Genomic DNA, 24334 nt, shown 5'->3' on the forward strand with positions numbered 1-24334 from the left:
TTATGTTCATTAACATATAAAGATTTGGCGGAATGACAGGCTGAGCGCGGCCCAGTAATAGGAAAAATTGATCGTGCGTGGTTTAACCGCGGCAAAATTCTTGTTGAAAACGAAATTCATTGGTGCGCATGACTGGCGATCAAACTTTCAGCAAAAGCAAACAAAACAGAACGCAACTCAATTGTCCGATTATATGCGCGTACTGAATTTCCTTTAAAAACTTCAGTACGCGTCGCATCGCGTGCCATTATTTCACATAGCCATGTGTCTACGCATACTGCGTGACGCGCTTCGGCGGTCACGCTAATGCATGCGAGGGGGCTCTGGTTAGAGCAATGCCATTATTCCATATATGGTCATGCGAATCGAAATCAGGACGGGTATAAAATGTAGTCTAGTTTTGTCATACGTTGTATGACCCGCCGCGCACGAAGTGCGCGGCTCCCCCTGTATCGTCACCATAGTGAAACGACCGTGGGGGTCGCAACGTGATACAAGTCTAGTTAGTAATGTGAATGTGACTTTGTTATTAAGAAATACAACATTTTAAGTTTTGTAGCGCGATATGATACGTTACTGTGCCGCGCCGCGCACTCAATTACGTGCACTCAATTACGCTAGATCAGCGAAATGCGCTACTGTGCCTTTGTAGGTTTATAACCTACCAGGACGCGCGCCGAGTTGGACTCGTCCGCGTCGACGGTCAATATATGGAACAAATATTTTACTAGTATCACCCGTTAACTGTGACTCGCCGAGGTGCGATGAATTCATGAATTGACATCGTCAACTAATTCTAAGGTGTCAAGTGAAAGATTATATTATTTTAAATGTTAAAATGTGCAATTCGATCAATCTGCAAGTTGCAGTTGTAGTGTCGGGTCTACTTACGTAATGTGACATTAAATCAGATGGCCTAATCAATTCACGATTTAGTAAAGGCTCTTACGGGCTTTGTCTGCTCGATACACTAAAATCACCAGACCCATCTTAAAAGACGTATTTTTGACCGTAGAATCGATTAAAATTGGTTAGAAGTGTTTAAAATGGATGGTACCCGGTCTAATTTGGAAAAAACCGTTTTTTGGACCAAAAAATGGCCTTTTTTTGAGGTTTTTCAAAAGTTTTGATAAGTAAAATTGAATTAAAAGTTTAGATATTCTGGTTACTAATACCATTAAATGAGCCGCACATGTTAACACTAATGAAATAACCAAATTGAAAATGGTACCCGGTCAAAATTTCTAAAAACCTCCCAAAAAAAATGTTTTTTTGCGCGCTAAATTTTTTCGGCTCTTTATGCATCCACAATGAAAAATTTTTGCCCACAAAGTGTTTTAATACTGTTCAATAATACTATTTGATATTTTTTCAGCGTCAAAACAAGTTTTGAAAACGGAAGAAAAAATTATATTTTTCGTGGTGCTGAGCACTTTGAAAATGTTTGAATAAAATCGAGCGCTACCGTAAAATTTTAGTTACCCTTCCCTGAAACTCATTTAAGTTTTTGTACCGTTAGTGTTTTGTCCTTTTCTGAAGTTCATGCCTTCTCTGGCTTAATTTCATTTAATATTGTTTAATACAGTACAGTTAAGTGTTTTATAATAGTAGAGTGCCATTTCTAATACTTCAATGTTATATTGTTGAGATACCTTTACTTGGCTGATTACCTTTTGTTAATACAATTTCACAAATTTAGTTTTGCATTGCTTATATGACTACTTGGATTTATAATTTATCGATTGTGGGTATGAATAAACTTTTGGTTCACAATCAACAATATAATGTCTACTGTGTGGTACCCTTACAAGATTAATTAAAGATCTTTTGACAGGAATGCCTGACTTAAACCCCCTCATCCATCACTCATTCCGTGTTACCTGTTGGATGTGGAGGAACCCTACCACAAACTGAAATATTGTAAAGGTACCCTTCAGTACATAAATAGAGCACTGTAAATAATATAGATTAGTTACTGCTATCTTCTCAATGCAATTTTGAATACATGTCAGGAACACCTGACTTAAACCCCCTCATCCATCACTCATTCAGTGTTGCCTGTTGGATATGGAGGAAATCTACACCACAAAGTGGAATATTGTAAAGGCACTCTTCAGTACACATAAAATAGAGCACGGTAAATAATATAGATTAGTTGCTGCTATCTTCTTAACATGATTTTGAATTTATAAATAGTAGTAGAGTAAATGTCAGGAATGCCTGACTTAAACCCCCTCATCCATCACTAATTTCGAATAAATGTATAGATGCTGCATTGAATTCATGAAGATATCCAGTGGCGTAACGAAAGGCCCTGCTGACCCCGCTGTGCAGGGGGGCGCCGTCTTAGGGGGGCGCCAAATCGTCGTTTGAATGTGGGACAATTTCGAAAACTTAACTAAAGTACTAGCAAAACTGCGCGTTTTGCTCTAGATACACACTTTTTTAGAGATTTTACCGGCGTATTCTTTAAAATCACCTAATTTGTTCAATTTTAGGGAGGGGCACCAAAAGGGGAGGGGGCGCCAACAGGGGGGCGCTTTTTTCGGCAGGGGGGCGCCAACAGGCAACGTTACGCCACTGAAGATATCATTCGTTTTGAGCAATCATTCCCTTAGCTCCCCCGTTCTTTGATTGTTCCAAAGAAGTAGTCAAACTACAATATGTATTGTTTAGTTACATCTATTGCCAAGTTATTTAAGCCATTTCATCTCTAGTAGATTCAAATAATTTCTGTAATTCTGAATTATGTTGCTGAACAAACTTGACAATCACCATTAGAAAGAAGGTGACATGTTTACGGACCCAGAACTAGCTAAGACAGTTCTCTGTGTACATGCGGATCACTTCAAGAATCTTCTTGATGAAAGAAGCTTGTGTGGTTTGTTAAAAGACTTCGATCCGCTCACAGCCATGCAGATTAAGAGGAATTTAGATCGACATTATTTTGATAACAATGAAAACTCAAATGGTTTGATTTTTAGCTAAATTACCATAATTATTATAATTAATTAAATACAGGCTGACAATGTTTCATTTCGCAAACTGTATCTGAATAATGTAATTTTAACTGAATCTTAAGCTGTTCAAACAGCTTTTTTAGATGATGTTATCGATGCTGTATAAGTTGAAACCTTTTGATGATGAGAGGTACATGAACAAACCTACACTAAACAATACTACATTCCAGCTTGGAACGAAATGAGTGGAGTTGAACGACGCCCTGTTTATCGAAATTACATCAATCAACTTTTCAACCATTCAGGTTATTAATGAAATGAAATGAAATACTACTACTTTGTCGGAACTAAGTCCGATCTACGCCAGATAACCCCCTCCATATATCCCTGTCCCGCATCAGGGTTCACAGTTCCTCTTTTGAGTTTGTCCCAATTTCCTTCAGTAACATAGACAAGTAGCTTTGTCTTGGTCAGCCTTGCTGTGCTTTACCATGCATAGGTTTCCATAAGACTAAATCACTGGCAAGTAGCTCAGGATGTCTGATGCAGTGTCCCGCCATTTTTAGTCTCCTGCTTCGTAACTTGTTTGACAGCCTTGGTAGACTACCATACAAAGTTATATTGCTGACTTTGTCCTTCCATGAGATACCCAGCAACATGCGTAGCATCTTTGTGTATGTCCCGTCCAATACAAATGAAATAAATTATTTTTATTCCGCTTATATCAACAATCAAAATTAAAAACTTATGGACGTATATATCACTCATTATTATGTATCACTCTCTAACATCTTGTCCTCACTGAATTTTTGTATCCTGTCATCACTCCTGGAGTAATGGATATTATATGTTTATTTCAATGAATATAATAATCAATAAATTAGAATAGAAACTTGTCTTCTTTTCAGCTCACTCTTCTGAGACCTCTTCCTCTACATTCTCAGCCTCATCATCAACTTCATTATCTTCATCATCAACATCATCACCCCTGTCTTCATCGTTGGTGGTGTGTGCAAGATTTAGGTCCAGTTCGTCAACAGGTATTGCTTTCTCATAATACCGTCCTCTGTGTCCTCTCACTGCAATCAATACTGTCTTAAGTAGCTCAAACCTCAAACGACGTCTTAGATTTGCCATGATGAGGCTTTTGTCCTGGCTGGTCTTGGCTGCCAGAAGTGTTGCTACTCGTTTAAGGAACCTGTGGGCCCATACCTCCGGTGGTCGAGAATACAAGGCCATTGCAGGTTCCTTTTTCAATTTGTACACAGCGGTCTCCGTATTTCCTTTCTTTCTCTCTCTCATGCTTCCTGTACATCTTTGCTGGGGTGTTGTGATTAGCGTTGGATTTGGCTCCGGGGTGTAAAACCCTGATATCAAAAAATGCCATCTCCATTGGTGACCACAAACCTCTAGCTGCTATGTCGAGCCTTGCCCCATCATCCAGGATGGTACCAGGGCGAAGGCTTTCTCCAGTGCATGGCTGGAGTGTGGGCTCTACAACAACCTACAAATATTACCACTTCTGATATAATTATGTTTTTTTTTGTGTCTTCTTTGGCTCAGGCATGGCTCCAGCTCAAAATCTTTGGGTGGGTGCAGCTTGGCGCACGAGGAGGGGGGGGGGGGTTTGTGAAGCCCCCTGGAAAATTTTGGAATTTTACTCTCCTAAACGTATTTTAATATCTCCAAAACAGTCTCAATTGATTACAGAAGTCAATTGACCCTTAGTTTATACAAAATTTGACAATTTTTGTGTGAACATTTTCAAATCGTTTGGGTGGGTGCAACATCCTTTGGGTGGGTGCGCACCCACCCGAACCTACACGGTGGAGCCATGCCTGCTTTGGCTATCTGTTTCATTTCCAAGACCAACCGCTGATGGATAGCTCGATCTTCAGGTGATCGATCTGGAGAGATGAAAACAGTCTTATGATCTTCACACAGTCTCAGCTTTTTGGCATTTACTAATATCTGATGAACGGTAAGTTAGAATTACCTAGCGAAACTTTGACTGGTCTCGTCTTGTTGGCTGATTTTCTCCCAACCCAGATAGCTTCAAAACATGGTTTTTCTTCAATCTGCTGAAAAATCACGGTAACTTTATTGCACAGTTGCAGTTCCTCTTCATCAGTCTCCTTCAAACCAAAGATGAGCACATTCCTACTGCGATCCTCTTCCGATACAGCATTCTGTACAACCTTTTTTAAACTCTCTTCTGCAAGCACAGGTGCATTTTTAGTCACAGCTTGACCGTATGACTTCATCTCAGCTTGGACAGTGTCTTGAACGGCGGTCTTGACGGTGAGTGCACGGATTCCAACTGCTTCGATTTAGTTTCCAGAAGTTCAGCCTGCAGCTTGATAACAGTACTTTGCGATCGGATAAGATCGCTCTTCAACTCCTCCATATCTTTCTTGTTACCCAGAAACGTACTTACATGATTATCGGTAGTCTGATACGCAGAATACAAATTACAAATGTTTTACTGAAACTGACTTCACTGGCTTTTTGAACGTTTCAACTGAAAACTCAGATTTATTGTCACTAACAGTTCGTAGCTTCCGCGAGTTCAGTGATCCAACCGTTATAGACCTCATACTCTTCAGTAATGTAGGTAGAATAAACTGACAATCTTTGAAGAGTATCCATTTCCTCCATCGTTTACTTGTACTTGTATAAAGTAAAAACACAGTACCAGCAAAATGGCAGTTGTTATGTAGCGATAAAATAGAGATAAGAGCTAGATTATCAACACTTAACAAAAACTGTAAAACTGTATCATAATATTATTATGCTTTTAACATCATCTGTTGTGATATACATGACAAAGGGTTGGAAATGTACAGTAACCTTACTATATTGCAATTACACAATATTATGTGAACGACCCCTAACCCCTTATTATAGGCTCTATAAGTATTGAATAATGATAACTGCAGGGTTTCAAAATGTACAAGGCATCATATCAAAGATTGCATATGCCCGAAAGAAGGACAAATCCAATTTGGCTTTCTGGATGTATGGAAAGCTCTCAACCTTCCAGAAAAGTACTTTTCAAAGGAACACTTAAATCCCTCCGACAGGTAATTATTATAAATAATAATTTAGTCTACACTTCATTATGTCAAATCACCTACTATAATGAAGAACTAAAATTGTTGTGTTAACCAAGTTTAATGTGACTCAATTTTGGTGGAACTTTAGAATTTGGACGTTATATCTATCATGTTTATCTTAAATCTCATATTATATACTCAATATTCAATTAAACAGACAAAGATAACCTCTCTAGGCCCTCTGGTGGTGACGTATAAGTGCTTTCTCAGTACTTTCTCTCGCTTTTGGACAAATCCAGTGAGTTAATTTTTTATCAGTGGTCGACCGGGGGCAGGATTCTGACCGGGGCCGGAGAGCCCCAATATAGCCGGGGCCGGGGCTGACCACTGAGAATTGGCCGGGGCCGGGGTTTACCCCCAGCGAATTGCCAATTTTTGGCCGGGGCCGGGAAGGGCTGGGGTTGTGATTTTGGCCGGGGCACCGGGCGACCACTGCTTTTTATGTCACGATTTTTAATACTTTATTCATAAGATTATGAAACATCAAAACTTTGCATGCTCTGCATAATGTAAAGTCAGTCATGCACTAGAGCACAGTTCACATATAACCTAATCCACCCTAGGGGAGGGGGTTTGAAATCGCTTGTGCTAGAGTGATTTATACTCAATAGCTATGTGAAAAGTGGCTCAAGGAGGGGAGACCGACGTAAACAATTTTGAATTGGTAGAAGTTAAGTTTAGGCTTTAATGAAAAACTATTTAAAGAATATCATTCTTTTACCACAGACATAAGACTTTGCCGTAGGGTATACCAAAATGTGACCATTCATCAATTTTCAGAGTGCTGTATCTGTACCCGAATAGAAATAAAGGATTTTAATGAAACAGTTTTCTTCCGCTCTGAAAGTGAACGAATGACAAAACAGTCTAGAGAATTCCTCGCCCTGCTGCAGAAGATCAATCCTGGGTTGTGCTCACCAAAGCAAACCTCTTTTTTGTGTATTCAGTGTCTTAACTATGTAAAAGACAACTATAACAGGGTGAGTGGTTTCCTCCTGTTTTACTAACATTTAAAAACATTATTATTCAAAGGTAAATAGACAGCGAGTAGTAATTTTTAATCCATTTCTATCGGATTTGCAAACTTTTAAAATGATATAACACTTGTACGATCTCAAACTTATGTGATTTGATACTGTTGATATAAATGTGGGAAGTAATAAAGTATTTGCAGGTGTACAGTGCTGTTTCTGAAATTGACGAATCCTCTTGTGATGAAGATTGAAGAAGCTATTGCCATCCAAGTGGAAAAAGTTCCGCCTTTGTCACCCTCCTCGAATAGAACTAAGAAAATGTGGAGACTTTCTTCATTTAGTTCCCAATCAAGTGGACCAGATGTTGATTTGTTTGAAATGGACTGAGACTTGTGTTTCATATGCCAGGTTGAACAGGTTTGTGTGAAAATTTTGCTCGCAAATATAATTATTATACATATTATCTCGATTTAATTTTAAGAGTATGAGAGGTTATTCTTCTTTAACAATACGAATTTCCCTAGACGTTAGAAACGAAAAAGGATAGTCTGATTCAAGGAAAAGATAAAAGTTTCTTCGTCGATTTCGCAACATACTATCTGTGGACATCTACATTCTACAGAAATCGTCAGGATCTGTGCAACATCGATCTTAATCCTGATTCGCACATGAACAAGTGCCCTGTTCTTAACCCTGAAAGTCTCGGAAAATATCTCTATAGCAAGCTAGGTAGATATCACAAAACATGTCGTTTGAGGTACAGCAACTCGAGGGTGAAACAATTGAAGGGTAAATTATCTGAAGCTTTAAAATGGAAAGACACGTGTCCACGCACGACAACACCAATGCTGCATTAATGAGTGCAGGTATTGACGCTGTACGGACCTTTTAACTGGAGCAGGAGAATGTTTTACCAGAACTGTACCTCGTGTCTGACCCGAAGCTTAAGTACAATGACTATGTGACGTCTAATTTATCTGAGAACGCTGCAAACTCCAGCAATGTTTAATCTGATCACATCAGTTTTCAGAAAGACAATATCGGTAAGACGAGTTTGTTTCGACAGCAGAATCGTATCTAATCTTGCCGCAACAATAGATGCGGATAGAGATGATAACACTTTAACAAAGACAGCACTCATAATATAAAGGAGATTAGAAAAGAAATCTTTCAATGTAGAAACGAATTCTATCAGCTATGTTCGATTTACTGATCGGTGGCATCTGTAGAAATATAGTGTCTATGTGGATTAATCTGTTAAAGCAGGGCTATTGTATCATTTTAACATTAACTTTGCATAGTGATGATACTTTTATTGTGTCTCTTGTGATTATCTATTTCTACAGTGTTACGGTACCACGAGGTTTCTGGCGCAGTGACGCGCTTTTGAGCAAATATCGTGCTATATACGTCACGCGCCGCAACCGAATCAGATTTAAGTGCACTTTTTTCATTGTAAACACTACATACGACGCGCAACACGTTCTACGAGGTCGAAATTTTCGAGGTCTCTAACTCCGGAATGGAGCAATATTTAGACGATCTGACACTTTCTGGGGCTTAAGCAACCTAAGAGAAATTAGGGGAACAACTCAAAAAAAATTTTTAGTCGATATTCCGGTGTCTGTAGATGTCCGAAGTTTTGGCAGTAAAGTGCTCACAACACAGCTTCTGAAGGCTCTAGAAGGTTCCCGATACCGTCAGAGTGTTCAGTACACTCCATTCTATCATATAAGAACTTTAAAAGAAGTCCCAGGGCTCGAGCAGAGAAGTGCGATATTTGCCCGTAAGAGCCTCTACTAATTTGTAAAAGACAGCTTACCTGAGGACCCCAGGCTATTATGTTCATTAACATATCCGCCGAATATAGATTTGGCGGAATGACAGGCTGAGCGCGGCCCAGTAAAAGACAGCCAGATTAGTCAATTCATGGAGACGCATCAGACATTAGGTCAGTTGACGGATGTTACTCGTTTAAATTTCTTTGAAGTAGCGCGCCCCGCTTTCTTCTCGCCGGGCCAAATAATTAACAATGGTCAACAGGTCAGCTGTTAAAAATAACATAGCTAACTGTAACCAGTGAACGTAGTCAGTAGTCATACTGCAAATTTTGATACATGTTACGTATCCCAAATATCAGAGATATATATGAAAGATATGAGAGATATATATTTCCGCCTTCAGCGGCGCGCGCTTCGCTGGCGCGAAAATTGGCATGCAACGTATGTCAATGCAAATTAATCGCGATGCCTATATTATATTCGAACAAATTTTGCTAAATATTATGATATAGAATTTGGAATTGTAATTATAGGACTTAAAAAGACAGTATATGGGAATTTAGCGTCCGCCTATGGCCTAACGGGCGCAATTCTTGTTCTTGTACGATTGTAAATCTTTTTTCGAGTATGAGTGTTGTGCCATCTAATGTGGTATACACTAAGTTATTTGCTTACCTAGCTCATAGGCTTCCCCAAACCTGTACATCTACTAGCTGAAAGCTTTATTCAAGGAAATTTAAAATCAGTTAAGCAGTTATGTTATTGTTTCTTGTCATCATCTATCTATCTATGATCTAGCTTCTTAATATAAATTGTATGAATTTCTATATGCCAATAATGATAAAGGTTTTATTTCAGTATTCCCTAATTGATACTTTTCACCGCATCAAAAAACATCAATCACAAACCAAAGTTATGGATAGTCATAGAGAGAAAAAAAATTTTTAGAAAGAAAATTACGACATTATTCTAAAGGTTATTTTACCTCGCTTCTGACGTTAATTATACCAACATTTAAATCCTTAATCAAAATTTTAAGAATGCTATATCCTATTCCTGTCCTTTTTTTACAACTCTGCTAAAAATCGCATGGTTTCAACTCCATTTGCAAGCTGAAATTGGTGACATCCGAGGGTCGGTTTTAGGTCGGTTTTCAGTGTTTTTTGTCCCCGCTGCCGATTTCGTCAAGTTTAAAATATAGTATAGATAAATTAGAAGATATATTGATCTAGATTGTTTCACTGACCATTGTGAAAATACCTGTTCGATCTGTTGATTGCAGTATGTTGTCTTGATTCTTTTCAGGTTTTTCTACTACACAATTTAAAAAAAAATCTCCCCACTATAATATCCATGTATGGTCTAAATAAGTCTCCTTAACAAACATTTTTTGGTGGCAATAGTCAAGATGTTGAACACCCCAAATCCTTGAGGTGAAAGTAGGCTGTACTCCTTCAATCTGTTGGATGTCTGAGATTTTACTGGTATTCCACAGAGGGCAACAGTACTCTAAATGACTTACTGATGTTACTGATTTCCCCAATCATTTAGTACTGTCAATTTCTGTTCACTCGCGACTGCTCTAACCAGTCTGAGCATGTCCCATGCCTTGTGTAATTCTGTTGATGAAAGTTTCAAATTGTGTAAGACTAGATTATTTTTGTAGCTGTTACAGCTCTGAATACCATTTTGTTTTTATAGGTACGATTTAAGATGGCTGCGATAACAACTCACCAATCATTGAGGCAAGCGGATTCAAGTCACAAGATATGTATGTTTGGGCCTCAATATTGCATGCCAGGACCATTTCAGATCATGCTGAGGGAAAAGTTTTTCAAACTTAGGGAAGACTGTTTCAAAATCACTGATAGTGCTGGAAATCTGTTCTTTCAAGTGAGTTTCAAAATGCTTTATTAAAACCATTATATCTGAGTCAATGTGAAAAATAGTTTTGGTGTTTTATGTGAATTTAAGTGCTCCATTGTTGAAATTTTCACATGGAACTTTCATAGTATTATATGTTTGATTGCTGACTTTTCACTAACAGGTCAAGAATCCATGGAAAACCATGCGCGAGAAGCATATAATGCTTGATGCATATGGGAACGAGATTTGCAAAATGAAGAAGAAGATAATGGCCTTGCGATACACATGGCACATGAATGCTGGCGAGGGTATGGAACAACGGATGGTTACAATGGCCTTTAGACATTTTGCCCTGCACACCAAATGCTACGTTTATGTCTATGAGCCACCTTACCCACATGAGGATGATGACACTGATTACAGGTATCAGAGAGAAAATAATCCATATAGTGTTCTCTAATAATTGGATGATCTTAACTTCTATATTATGGTCAAATGAATTGGACAGTTTGTTGATTTTGGGTAGGTTTAGTCGAACACACGTAGGCAGTATCCTCATTCAAATTATTATGACCAAATGATAATTTCTTCAGCAATGTGAAACCCCTGATAATGATGAAAGCATCTGTCATGGGATTTGACATAAAGATATACAATGGAGAAACTGATGAGCTATATGCTCGTATGAGCAAGGACGTTGCCAGAGAGTTGTTCACTTCTCAAGACTTCTACTGCCTCTCAATTGAGCCTGACATTGATGTTGCCTTTATGACAGCACTTGCTCTGATGTGGGATTATGCTACAACTGACATGAAGAATGATGGTGCCGGTGGATAAAAGACACCACAACAATGTGGAATTGGGGGACTGTATACATAATTTTTCAGATCAAGTACGATGTATTTTGGTAAAGATACCCGTATTAAAATATTAAGTTTATCTAAGCTTTAATCGTATGTTGATTTCCCTTTTAACATGTGAATTAGTGCCTTATCTTACACCATTGCAGTTGAATGGTAAATAGTTTCTCTCCAGGTCTGTTCATATATCCTGTTATAGTTATTTGAATATTAGGTTTATTATCTATAAAAATATGAACTGCAAATATTTACCTTTGGGTATGTCTTGAATTAGCCCTAGAGGACAGGAGGTCTTTATTTTGAATGCAAATAATGGGCATATCTTTAGCTTTATTCAGCCCACACTAACAAGTTTTACCTTCTTTTCATCGACCCATTGCACAGGTTGGTATTGTTACCCATTGTGTTAGCAATAAGCACTTATCAGTAATGGACATGTATTAATTTTTATTTTCTGTGAATTTTTGTTGGTTTCCCATGGAGTTTTAAACTTGAATTTAAAACATCATTCAGGTTAGTTTCTAGCTAAATCGTATCACCTAACTTAAAATGGTTGAATTTTCAAAAGTTTTTCGTTACCTTGATCTGAAAATATTCTGGGAACACTGTTATTTTGCCCCCACAACAGTCGTAACCGACAAACTGATAAAGCATGATTAGTGTATTACAAAATCCTTATTTTAGATTTGCACCTTGGAAATTGGAATTAAGATTTGTATAGACTTATACAAAGATAACTCAATTACATGCATGATATACGGATAAGTTTCTTAGTTTCTATATAGCGAGAAAATCCAACTTTTGCGAGTCACAAAACATTATAAATATAATGTAGAATTGTATGACGTTTAGACTGAATTTTACCTGAACTTGAAGTTATTAAACAGTGCGTGCATGTGTGTAGTTTAAGTCTAATTTTCAATTTGAAATAGGTATATTAATAAAATCTCTTCGACTTCGCTAGCTACTATAAAAAAAGGTTTTCGATCTCACTGCTGTAAAATATTTAGGTGTCATACACTCTTGGTGTTATACACTATTGATTTTGCATCTGAGATCCACGATAACAGACAGATTCTGATAAATGTATTAACCTTACTTATATTTATATTGTGCGGCAAGACGTTTTTAAACCAGAGAGCTTATAATAGTTTTCTGATATAATATTGTTAACTTAAGGTTAACTGACGTCCATGTTTAAACAAAATTGAGAGATTTTATTTTAGTTTCTTTAGTGATTTAGCTTATCAGTGATTTAGTTTTGTGTAAATGTATAATAAATCTTATTCTTAGACCTTATTGTTTCTAAACTTTAAAATAAAAACAGCGTGTTTTACTCAATAATAGACAGCTTTGTTCAACATATAATTATGAAATGAATTGAAAACGTAAAATGGCTCAGTCGTTTTGTGGTAAATAAACCGTTCGTGAGGAACAAACTGTACATGCCTGCTTTATTCTAGTCTGTCTGCCATTTCAGTATCTCCTACCAGAGTTGGTTTGTTGAGTATTGGGAGAAAAGACTGTCTACTGAATTGTTCTGAATGTAAAAAGATTCACCTTTAGAATGGATGTCGCGTGACTTACTTAGACCTTTAATACTAACAGTAACTCCACAATCCACATAAACTGTCATCTTAAATTTAGAGGTAAAATGTCTAGGATGTACATTGTAGTCTAACACCACTGTTCGTTTTGCTGTCATGTAAGGGATGATCATAATACTGATCAATAACAATAACTTAAAATGTCTGATCTTATAAGTGTGTATAATTGGTACCTCGTACTTTGCATCTTCCACACACTCTATCTTTAATCTTTATGAGAGTACTCCCGTCTTACATTATAATATGATATATGTAATATTACTTCCTCCAAGCTTCATGTCTGTACATGATGTACGTGGGCAGCATAGTTGCTAGCACGGTAATGAGTGCATGTTATAATCGTATTTATTATATATTTAATGAGTTCTCTGCGATACTGACATGCAATAACAATTAAAACAATTATAATTTGTGGGGAAACGATTTATTTCATCGCCTAAATCGTCGATTATTGGTTTTATTTTGTCGCTGTCATAAAAAGATTATTTGCCCACCATTTTTGATTGTTTCAATTGTTTAAATACATAGTATATTTATATTCATTCTGTTAATTGTACTCCATTACGTTAACTCCATTACGTTTACTGGCTTTCTAGAAGTAATATGATAGTCCATAAGTCAAGTTTAGGCGTGTTTGTTTGCTCTACATCACTTGTAAAAACAAACTGCCAGTGCAAGGCATAGTTAAAGTAACTTTAGTAAAGTATATTATAGACTCTGATATATTATATAGCCGGAAGTACGCGCAACTTCTAAATGTAGTGTTTGTAGACTGTATGAGATAAAGCACGGTGTTTTACCGCTCAGATGGTACTAATACCTTGTGGTATAGACTATTATTGGTATGGTTAACCGCAACATACCTCGTTCTTTGCAAAGAGAACAGTGGTTGCAGTTCCAAATACATTTACGCAGAGCCAAGAATGAATAGGGTAACATTTCTCAAATGGGACATGTTGTTAAGCTGCATGAATCAAGTGCAACATGCTATGTTGAAAATCATTCGTTGCTTTGCACCAGCCTTACCACCGTTCACATGTTTTTTTAAATATTAGTTCGATATATATATACATACAATATATATAAATTTGCAATACGTGTAAATGTAAACACCGCATTGAGTTTGATAAGGGTTTTAAAATATTGTATTTTTGATTCAAATGATATCCTATCCTTTCGAATTTCTTTACTGAAATCTCATCTCTGATCTCCTCATCACTGAAACTATATTTTCCCTGTGGATTCATGAAACCTCCCAGTTCTTCTTGCATATATTTGGAAGCGGTGAAACTATCGGACTGCGATCAACTGGGACTTGCCACCCCATGGCAACATTAAAATATATCGACACAGTTACCTGTTACATTCCTTCTTGTTAATATAAAACTCCGTAACTTCTTTACTTTAAGCACTTCTCGTCAAATTGATAAATTACAGAGACATGAATTTAGTTATCAGTATTTGGCTAACACATAATTGATTGTCTCGCATGAGACAGTCAGTATTTGGCTAACATATAATTATTGATGGTCTTATACAATATGTATATATTTTTGATTGCATCATGAATTAAACATTTGTGGCAGGTGGCCTACATTTTATTTTGCAAATCGAGAGCCATAGGAAAGCTATAATTTTAAAGGCAATCACATTAGTTGTATAGGAGTTATTGGGGATCATTATATGCTCTGAAATGTGTGTATTCGAATTTCATCTCAACAAAAAGTGAGCATGTCCATGGCAGATTGCGTGTCATGCGATGTTAGTACATGTCATTGTCATTCTTACAATGACTGTCTGATTTAATGACTGTAGCCAGTCACACGCACAAATAACACGCAAGTTTACTCAAGCTAGCAGTCAATAACTACATCGTGGTAATTTCAATGAAAGAAACATTAGAGAAGCTTTACAAAAATGAAGGTTGATGAGGATTTGGGCTCTTTTTTATCACCTTTACTCCGTACTAACGTCTAAAGCGTTCGTATTAATGAATCAATCAGGCGATAAAAATGAACTCTTTAGTTAGTAAATTGTGATGAAGCTGCTGGTCGCCCTTAACAGAGCTCATAGTATTAATTAAAATCGTTAACTTTCAGCATTTACCAATCAAGCCCCAGAATCACTGTCACGCTGTTACTGGTGACCAGTATCTATTATATTTAGTAACCAGCTTGTAGCCTGTATACGAAGCTACTTGCTTGGCTTGCTTTAAACGATTACTACCATGATTGAGTAAGGTTACAAGGTATTTTAGGCACTATCATAATTTAATAATACTAATATCATTTATACAAATATAGGATGATATTTATACACAAAGTTTAAAGGACCAGTTAACTGAAAAAAAAGTTATCCTCATATTTTGACTGATTGTGACAAATAGCTAACTAAGCAACGAGTCGAAATTCCTAAATCTCTAACTGCTCTCTAACGCGTGTAAATAGCGTTTGTATTATTTTGGCGATGACGTCATAAAGTCCCTTGCGCGCGCAGAAGAGCTCGTGAGACTGTATTTTACAGGTAGAAAATGGACATAATACAATGTTTTTCCCCGAATAACTCGAAAAGTAAGTAATTTAGGGTACATGTTGCTTCATAAGTTGTATATAAACAGGGCCATTCTGCACAATTTGCACACATTCAAAAACCTTTAGGACCTTCATAGCCCCATTTACCAGATACCCATAGTTTTGCATGATTTCTGGAACCGAAAATCAGTTTTTCGCCAATAACTGAAAAAGTAAGCACTTTAAGGCATATGCTTGTTCGCAAGTCATATATTAATATGCTAATTGCGGTTCTTTTGCACCCTGTGTAAAGACTCTATCACGATCCTATCGAAAATGGGCTCAGCACCACGCCCAAAATGGTTTTTGGCAAATTTCTCGAAAAGTAAGGATTTTAGGCCATGTGTTGCTCAGTAACTCCTATATAAACATGCATATGCCGCTTCGTTTAAGCCTATTTTGAAGTCTCTACGACCTTCAGAAGCAAGGGGTCGGTTACGTTATTGGGTCAATATGGGCGTGGCCCTCCTGGGTTTTCTCCACGGTCAAAAAAATGTCTCCGAACGAAAATCGTTTATTCATACCTTCAGGAAGGTCTGTGCAAAGTTTCGTGAGTATTTGAACATTTGCAGGTTCATTTCCATAAATGTCCATAAATGACTGGACTACACAACTTTAGAGTTAACTTTAGAGAAACTCATAAGTCATTTATCTCAAATTAAGCGGTTAGTGTCCATGATCAACCTGTGGCGACAATGTTTTACGTGAAATGTAAAAATCAGGAGTAATATAAAAAGTGTATTTTTAGATTAAAGTGCTAGCTCATAGTTTTAGAATTGTATAGATTAACGTTGGTCGTTTAGCCATCTAACAATCGATCGTGCCGTAATATATGGCCAGAGAATAATAGGGTCTTGGAAATTTTATAGTTGTTCAATGGGTCGATTGACTGAACACGTTTGCACTTGGTATTTAAACTTACCAGTAGTTTATTTATGTTATGTACCGATGATAATGCAATTAGGATAACAACTAGGTAAGCCGTAAGTCTAATTCAAAACACACCGCACACCGTACACTCCAATCATTTGGTAGACCGGGTATTATGGCGGGAATTCTGTTCCCACGGCACTGTTCTGATAGAAGCTACTTCTACTAATGGTCCCAGAGGAACGGCCGTAAAGTAGCCAGACTTCTTGTCTCCTGTACTGGCTGACACATGCGGATTTAAGTTAGAAATTTCGCTGTGATATAAATATAATTGCTCTCGGAATTGAACAAACTGATCCTACTTATCTAGATCCTTTCTAAATTCGTTAGAGTTTCTTGGACTGGGGAAAAATAATCGGTACAGTCTCCCTGCTTGTGTAATTAAGCAATGAAAACAATCCCAAATTATCACATATGACATAAGTTGTAATAGCAGAAACTTTCTAACCGTACATTCACCCGCCACTGTTCAAGAACCTATATCACTGTTTAAAATCATGACGTGAGCACTGTACATCCAATCAGCTATTCCTTTAGTTAGGATGATAGCCAAAACTATAAGGATTTTGGAGAACAAGGGTAATAGTCATAATTCTAAAATTTGAGTGAGTTACACGTGTTTTATTAACGATGATAAACATTTGCAATGTATTACGCTATGCAAGCGCGCACTGAGGGACTTTATGACGTCACGAGGCCACAGCTTATTATTGCAATAACACGCGTTACACGTACGCTAGAGAATTGGTTCTTTCGGCGATACGATTCTTTACCAGTTTGTCACAGCTAATTTAAATCTTAGCCAAATTGGAGACTACAAATTTTTCAGTTAACTGGTCCTTTAAATATTATTAACGAGCATAATCTTCTCTTCTACTCAATACTCAGTCAGAAAATGCAACATTTTAGTCACGTATTAATTATTAAAAACATTTACCTCAATCACTTGTAATTGCTTTTGTGAGACGATTTAAATGTTTTATTTCCATAAAATATGTGTCCTGTGCCTAAAACCTAACATGCTGTGTTGCTAATTTTTCAGTACGCTTAGTCTCAACTCAGTAATACGTTACAGCACATTATATAATATATAACTTACACAGAAATATATTTCTGACCGTCTAGTGAGCACAGCTTTTTGTACAGTCTCAAACTGAATTATATGATAAGTTTTACCTTATTGTTTTTATATAATTAGCTATATAATGTTAATATAATGAATATCTCTGTACTGACTGTTGACTGTGTGAGTGACTGGTGAGCTATATCTCTCAGCTGGGAATGTATTTAAAAACACAGCTTCATAACAGTTCATTATAACAGTTCATAACAGTTCATTCAGTGAAAAACCCGCAACAGTCCCTCATTATATGTTTTAAAAACTCTCATTTCAGTTTTATAACTCTGTCAGTACCTAATTATGTTTGAGAACGCCACAGATTCTTCCACCGTTTTTTAGACACTTCCTCGTTAAATACGTACCGTAGCATTCTGTTATGACCGCAAATACGAGCATGTACACTGATGACATGAGATAATTTGATTGAGTGTCTGAATTATAACTTATTTAAAATGAATAAAGAAAAGATCCAACTGTTAAATTATATTTCATGGTAATTTTAGCTTTGATGTTATATCAGGACACAAGATAATCTACTTTACCTTGATAAAATGCCTTGTATCACACTGTTGTTTATTGTCATTAGTTAAGATAACAGTACAATGTGTTCCTTATCGTTAGTCTACAAATGTGTGTAAGGTATTATATAACAGTGTGTACCATGTGTAGTGTATACTGTATAGTGTGTACCATGTGTGTAGTGTGTGTAGTGTGTAGTGTGTAGTGTGTAGTGTGTAGTGTGTAGTGTGTAGTGTGTAGTGTGTAGTGTGTAGTGTGTAGTGTGTAGTGTGTAGTGTGCAGTGTGCAGTGTGTAGTGTGTAGTGTGTAGTGTGTAGTGTGTAGTGTGTAGGGTGTAGTGTGTAGTGTGTAGTGTGTAGTGTGCAGTGTGCAGTGTGTGTAGTATGTATTCATCAACAGTTGTCGTAGTCTTTAATCTCTATATATCTGGAAACCTAACAGATGGCTAGTGTAATCTTAGTGGATGAAGGCGGTCTTGTGATCACGTGATATATCACCAAGTTGCAGATGGGTATAGATGTGGATTATGGTGGGGTGGTGAGGCAACCTTAAAGCTTAAAGTTGATCCGTGATCAAACACGTGATCAATCCATAGCTTATCGGGGCCAGGACTGTAACTATACCATTATATATTACTTGAAGGTAAGCAAATATGCCTCGCCTCCCTACCAGAATCCACATCTTTACTTAACTCCTAAATACTGTAAACACAGTAAAAGATGTTACATTCTGGTCACGTACGCGGTACGAGATCAGTGATTATCTAAATAACTTGCTGTGAGTTTATGGTGTAACTTAAGGGGAGATACACCAAAAACGTTTTTGCTCCGAACATCGATTTTATTTTATATTATGGTTAAATAGACAAAAAGAATAAGATTGCACACCTTCAAAATTTTCTAAAAATATTCCCTCATCGAGAAAAAAAATATTTTTCTTTTTCGAAAATTTTTAAAATTTGGAGAAGTCTGTCACTGTAATATCGATAGTTCGGCCATTTTAAAAGTTTTTTGGCTGATTTTTTTTTACTGAAGATTACTTACACTCCGTACAAGACAACCCTTTAAAGGATTATTTAATTGAACAATAAATGACCAAGTTACAGACCGAACAAGGTGAAAAAAGAAAAATTGGGATTTTTGCCTACCACCAAAGTTGTACATTTTACCACTCGCCCAGGTCATCAGATATCGCTTCAAAAATTCTTGTGAGTGTAGCTGATGAAAATATCAAACTTTTTGGAACAGGATTTCTCTCAGTTTTGAGTTTTAAGGTATGAAATGTGGCCTCAAACGACTTAGTAAAATTCATCGTAAAAAAGGGCCAAACATGGCAGATTTAAGGCTTAAAATGCCTATAACTCAAAAAGTGTCAATTTTTTTGAAATAATTTTTACAGAATCGTAATCACTCAACCTCTGCCTGATCCAGAGGATATCACTATTTTACCTTCACACAGACATCGAACGCTGTAAGAAGATGACGATCAGACCTCATTATAGAATCGTAATCAGCTTGAAAAGACGAATCTTTTAGTACCAAATAGTTGATTTTAGAAGACAAATTGTCTTAAATAATTTTCTAGCTCGAACACAAGGGTCCCCCCTTGTATAAATTTTGTACAAATTGTACACATTTTTTTACAAATTTTGTGTCTTTAACTATTATAAATTTGGTACTAAAAGATTCGTCTTACCAAGCTGATTACGATCCTGTAAAAATTATTTCAAAAAAACTGATACTTTTTGAGTTATAGGCATTTTAAGCCTTAAATCTGCCCTGTTTGGCCCTTTTTTACGTCGTTTAGGCCACATTTCATACCTTAAAACTCAAAACTGAAAGAAATCCTGTTCCAAAAAGTTTGATATTATCATCAGCTACACTCACAAGAATTTTTGAAGCGATATCTGATGACCTGGGCGAGTGGTAAAATGTACAACTTTGTTGGTAGGCAAAAATCCCAACTTTTCTTTTTTTACCTTGTTCGGTCTGTAACTTGGTCATTTATTGTTTAATTAAATAATCCTTTAAAGGGTTGTCTTGTACGGAGTGTAAGTAATCTTCAGTAAAACAATCAGCCAAAAAACTTTTAAAATGGCCGAACTATCGATATTACAGTGACAGACTTCTCCAAATTTTAAAAATTTTCGAAAAAGAAAAATATTTTTTTTCTCGATGAGGGAATATTTTTAGAAAATTTTGAAGGTGTGCAATCTTATTCTTTTTGTCTATCTAACCATAATATAAAATAAAATCGGTGTTCGGAGTAAAAACGTTTTTGGTGTATCTCCCCTTAAATAAGAAACAGACTTAACTATCCCGTATTCTGTGTTATCAGCATTTTACGATCAAGAAATTATCTTTTATAAAAACGTCTCTCAACCAGTCGTAGCCATTATGTTATTAAGCCATATTTTGTTTGGCTCTTTCTCGTGATTTACTGTGAGAATTCTTTAAACCATGCAGGTGCTAAGATCTTAAGATATTACAATATACACTGATTGTCAGCAAATTTTGTAGCCTGCATTGGTCAGATTTAAGCAAATGTATGAGATTGTACTCAGAATTTTGATGGTTGCACTGTCAATTTGACACAGATGACGTAACATTTAAACAACTTGAACCACTAAAAAGATGATGCTGATAGTGTAATTATGAATTTGGCCACTTTGGCAAATTAGAAATATCTGGTCTTGGACATAGATAGAAAATGAATCTGGTTGCTCTTTGCATCTGATCATATAATTGACCAGAATATCTGGTAGCAACTTGCGTACCTACTGAAATACCTATAGCATTCTCTAAAATATCACTTTATTGTGTTTTGTGCTTTTACATCATTAGGTCATTAAATATAGCGTTACTGATCTCCTTGAAAATGCAGATTTAAATAATGTTTCTTAACTGCAACACGCTGTTACACAGACGAGCAGAAACATTGCTGGTAGCGAGCTATTGTGCTGTGTTACAGGTGGCTAGCAGCTGGTAGCTAACAGTTCATGTACAGTGTATAGCAGATAGTGTAAAACAGCTGGTGTAGGGAATTACATTAGACACTCTGTCATTAGTGATTAGTGTTAAATGTGCTGCCAGGGCTGGGAGCGGAAGTGGAAATCACCTGATCTAACATTCCTCTCCAACATACCAAGTATTAACACGTAACTTCACGTAAGTATCATATTACCTCCACCCTCGATACCGTTAGATTATTTTAATATCATGAAGCCTTTGTAGCTTCATGTTTCAATCGTTCTAGAGTGGCCGACTGGCGGCTGCAGCTTCGGTAGTTTATGATAGAATATTTCAGGCATTATTTTGTCCAGGGGTGGGACTACTGTATTGGAGAGGTTTGCTTCATTGATCTGTTTATGAATGGTGTTGCATTGAGTTACTAAACGTTTTACATTTAAAGATTTGGTAACTGTTTTGATAACCATGAATATGAATCTAGGTAACGAAATGACTGCCCTCAACATATTCTACCTGACCCTGATAGTGGACTTTGGATTACAACTGATATTCGGAGTGCTCTCCATCATACTCAAAACAGAGAAATTCTACGACTTTATCGGAGCGATAACCCACATATCATGTGCGTTCCTAGGTGCCTTCTACAACTGGAACAATGACCCAGAGGCCAATCTGGAAGGGAACACTGCACGAGTGGTACAGGCTGTGTGTATCTCACTTTGGGCGGGAAAACTGGGCGCGTTTCTCTTCTACCGTGTCATCAAGGCTGGCAGTGATTCTCGGTTTGAGGAGGCTAAGAAGAAACCGTTGGTTCTGCTGTTCTATTGGTTTTTGCAGGGAGTTTGGGTGTACCTGAACATCCTGCCGTCTTTGTTCATGTTCTACTCCACTGTTTCGAATAACAAGGTCCTGTATGTCAGTATTATTGGTTGGGTATTGTTCCTGTTCGGCCTTGTGTTCGAGACGGTGTCTGATTATCAGAAAACAGTCTTTAGGAACAACCCCTCCAACAAGGGCAGGTTCATCACAACTGGTCTTTGGAGCATTTCCCGGCATCCCAACTATTTCGGAGAGATTGTGTTATGGTTTGGTATCTTCATCGCTGCAGCGCCCTACTTCCAAACCAACTGGGCTTTCTTCTCCGTGCTGTGTCCTACCCTCACAGCTCTCCAGATCAGCTTCTTCTCCGGGATCCCCCTGCTGGAGAAAGGAGGTTTGCAGCGCTGGAGCAAGGAGCCCGAGTATGCCAAGTATTTGAGTAGCGTGTCTGTGCTGGTGCCTTTCTTTATGTGCTGTGAGTGTTATAAAATACCGCTGACTGCCGGGGAGGAGGGAGGTCCAGCAGGTTATAACTCAACTGATCAGCTGGGAAATGTTGAGGAACCTGCCCCCGCTAATGTTTAGTTTGTGGAGTGTGAGTAGGATTATCATATTCAAACCGTCAGAGTGAAGTCTTGATTTACAATGATACGTTCAACATTTTGATAGATTATAACTTTAATAAAACAAACTTCAGGTAGATGGTGTTCGTAATTAAATTGCTTTTCGTACGTGGGTTTGGTGTGCAGGTTTTTATGTGCTGGTTTGCTATTTTTGTATAATGGATCAAATATCAGACCATTCAGTTAATCACTTTGCATTAGGTATGTACTATGTAAGTATGTAACCCTTTTTGGACAATACATTATATTTTGGTGTATGATAAAATTTTCGTAACGGATATTAATATATTCAAATTTAAAAATATTACTGTTTAATAGTTATTTAAATATGCCAGTTCTGTTATTATACCATAATAATTGTGATTATCAGTTGTTACAATTGAAAACAAATGTAACTTATAAAATGATGAGTCTTGCTTTTATAAATTATTTCTCTTTTCTAATTCTATAGACTTGACTAAAGGTAAATTGTAATACATTCAACCAGCGTTGGTGAATAAGGAAATAATTCAATATCCCTGCAAAGTCACCGATCAAAGTTACTGGTCAGTGGCGATTACAATTATTACTGTCATAATAAGACACATTTTCCAAATTCCAATCCACCACCTATGGTCATTGGTCAAGTCTATTGTATTATTTAATCATACACAATTTCATGGTTCGTGGCCCTTCAAATCGATGTTTGTGTTAGTTTAATTATTTCGTGTATCAACTTGATGTTTGTAAATCATTTAAGCTTTTCATATAGCCTTTTACAAATGCATTTTATTTGTAACATCAACTTCCAAGGAAGCAAATCATTGAATAAAATTGTGAACAGTCCAGAAAGTATAATAATATAAATTTGAGTATATCTATATATTATGAAAATGTTTAACTCAAATATAAGAATTGTCTCAGATTGAAATGGAATAATCAAAGTCGACTGAAAGTTGAAGTTTACAAAGGCGTGTTATCAGAAATGAAGTCTGTAAGGCGAACCAGCTGCCCATGCCCGGTAAGTTATACTCTAATACACTTATATAAATTACTACGGCCGGGACTTCACTATTTCAGTTGAAATGCAAAAGTATAAACCCGCCTACTAGCTATATTCGATAACACGCATTACATTGACGTATGAAAGTATGAACTTTCTCTATAGTCCAAACAGGCAATTTATTATCAAACAAGGCTCGTTTCTCGGATGATGGACTGAACATCCACCAAAATTAAATTCGCAGCATAAAATGGACTGGAGCCCAATTATTACTTTTGGATTGGACCCAAATTTAGCCAGCCTTGTGGCATACTCGTACATTACTTTACGTAATACGCGAAATTTTATTTTGAGCGCGCGCACATATATTGTCATATATATTTTTGTGCGCTGCGCGCGCATTCCACAGCATGGTTCAATATATGCCAATTCAGATGAAAAGAATTTGAAATTTTGAGCTTTTATTTACGTACCTGTATCATGGCTTCAGCCCTTGCGTGTACCGAATCTCATCAGCTGCTTTTAGTTGCATGACGTTGAAACTTTGGGCTGAGACCCCCCTCGGGGTCTCCACCAAAATGCTCTCAATTATGCATACATCAAATCTATGTAGACCGAGAGTGATGATTGATGATTAG

The 24334-nt window shown here is 36.9% G+C and overlaps 1 protein-coding gene and 1 long non-coding RNA gene across 4 annotated transcripts in view; both read left to right on the forward strand.

The window, feature by feature from the left end:
- Positions 1–23431, forward strand: part of LOC134822887 (uncharacterized) — a 29595-nt gene extending 6164 nt beyond the window's left edge. Inside the window, exons 2-4 of one of the 2 annotated variants that reach the window (XM_063834153.1) lie at positions 10533–10724; positions 10879–11120; positions 11291–12871. In XM_063834153.1, coding sequence (XP_063690223.1) covers positions 10545–10724; positions 10879–11120; positions 11291–11534 — 666 coding nt within the window. In that variant the 5' untranslated portion in view covers positions 10533–10544 and the 3' untranslated portion in view covers positions 11535–12871. Of the gene's footprint in view, positions 1–10532; positions 10725–10878; positions 11121–11290; positions 12872–21753 lie in introns of those variants that run through there. The other variant, XM_063834152.1, reaches the window with a different exon arrangement.
- Positions 5911–8389, forward strand: LOC134823174 (uncharacterized). Of its 2 annotated transcripts, XR_010161256.1 has the most exons (5): positions 5911–6043; positions 6253–6314; positions 6857–7056; positions 7251–7467; positions 7575–8389. It is a non-coding gene; the product is annotated as an uncharacterized LOC134823174 (long non-coding RNA). The 2 variants fall into 2 exon arrangements; XR_010161255.1 differs by having other exon boundaries at positions 6857–7467.
- Positions 23432–24334: the final 903 nt, after the last annotated feature.

Source organism: Bolinopsis microptera, chromosome 11 (assembly GCF_026151205.1).
Source record: "Bolinopsis microptera isolate Bmic1 chromosome 11, MBARI_Bmic_1.0, whole genome shotgun sequence".
Taxonomy (NCBI): Eukaryota; Metazoa; Ctenophora; class Tentaculata; order Lobata; family Bolinopsidae; genus Bolinopsis; species Bolinopsis microptera.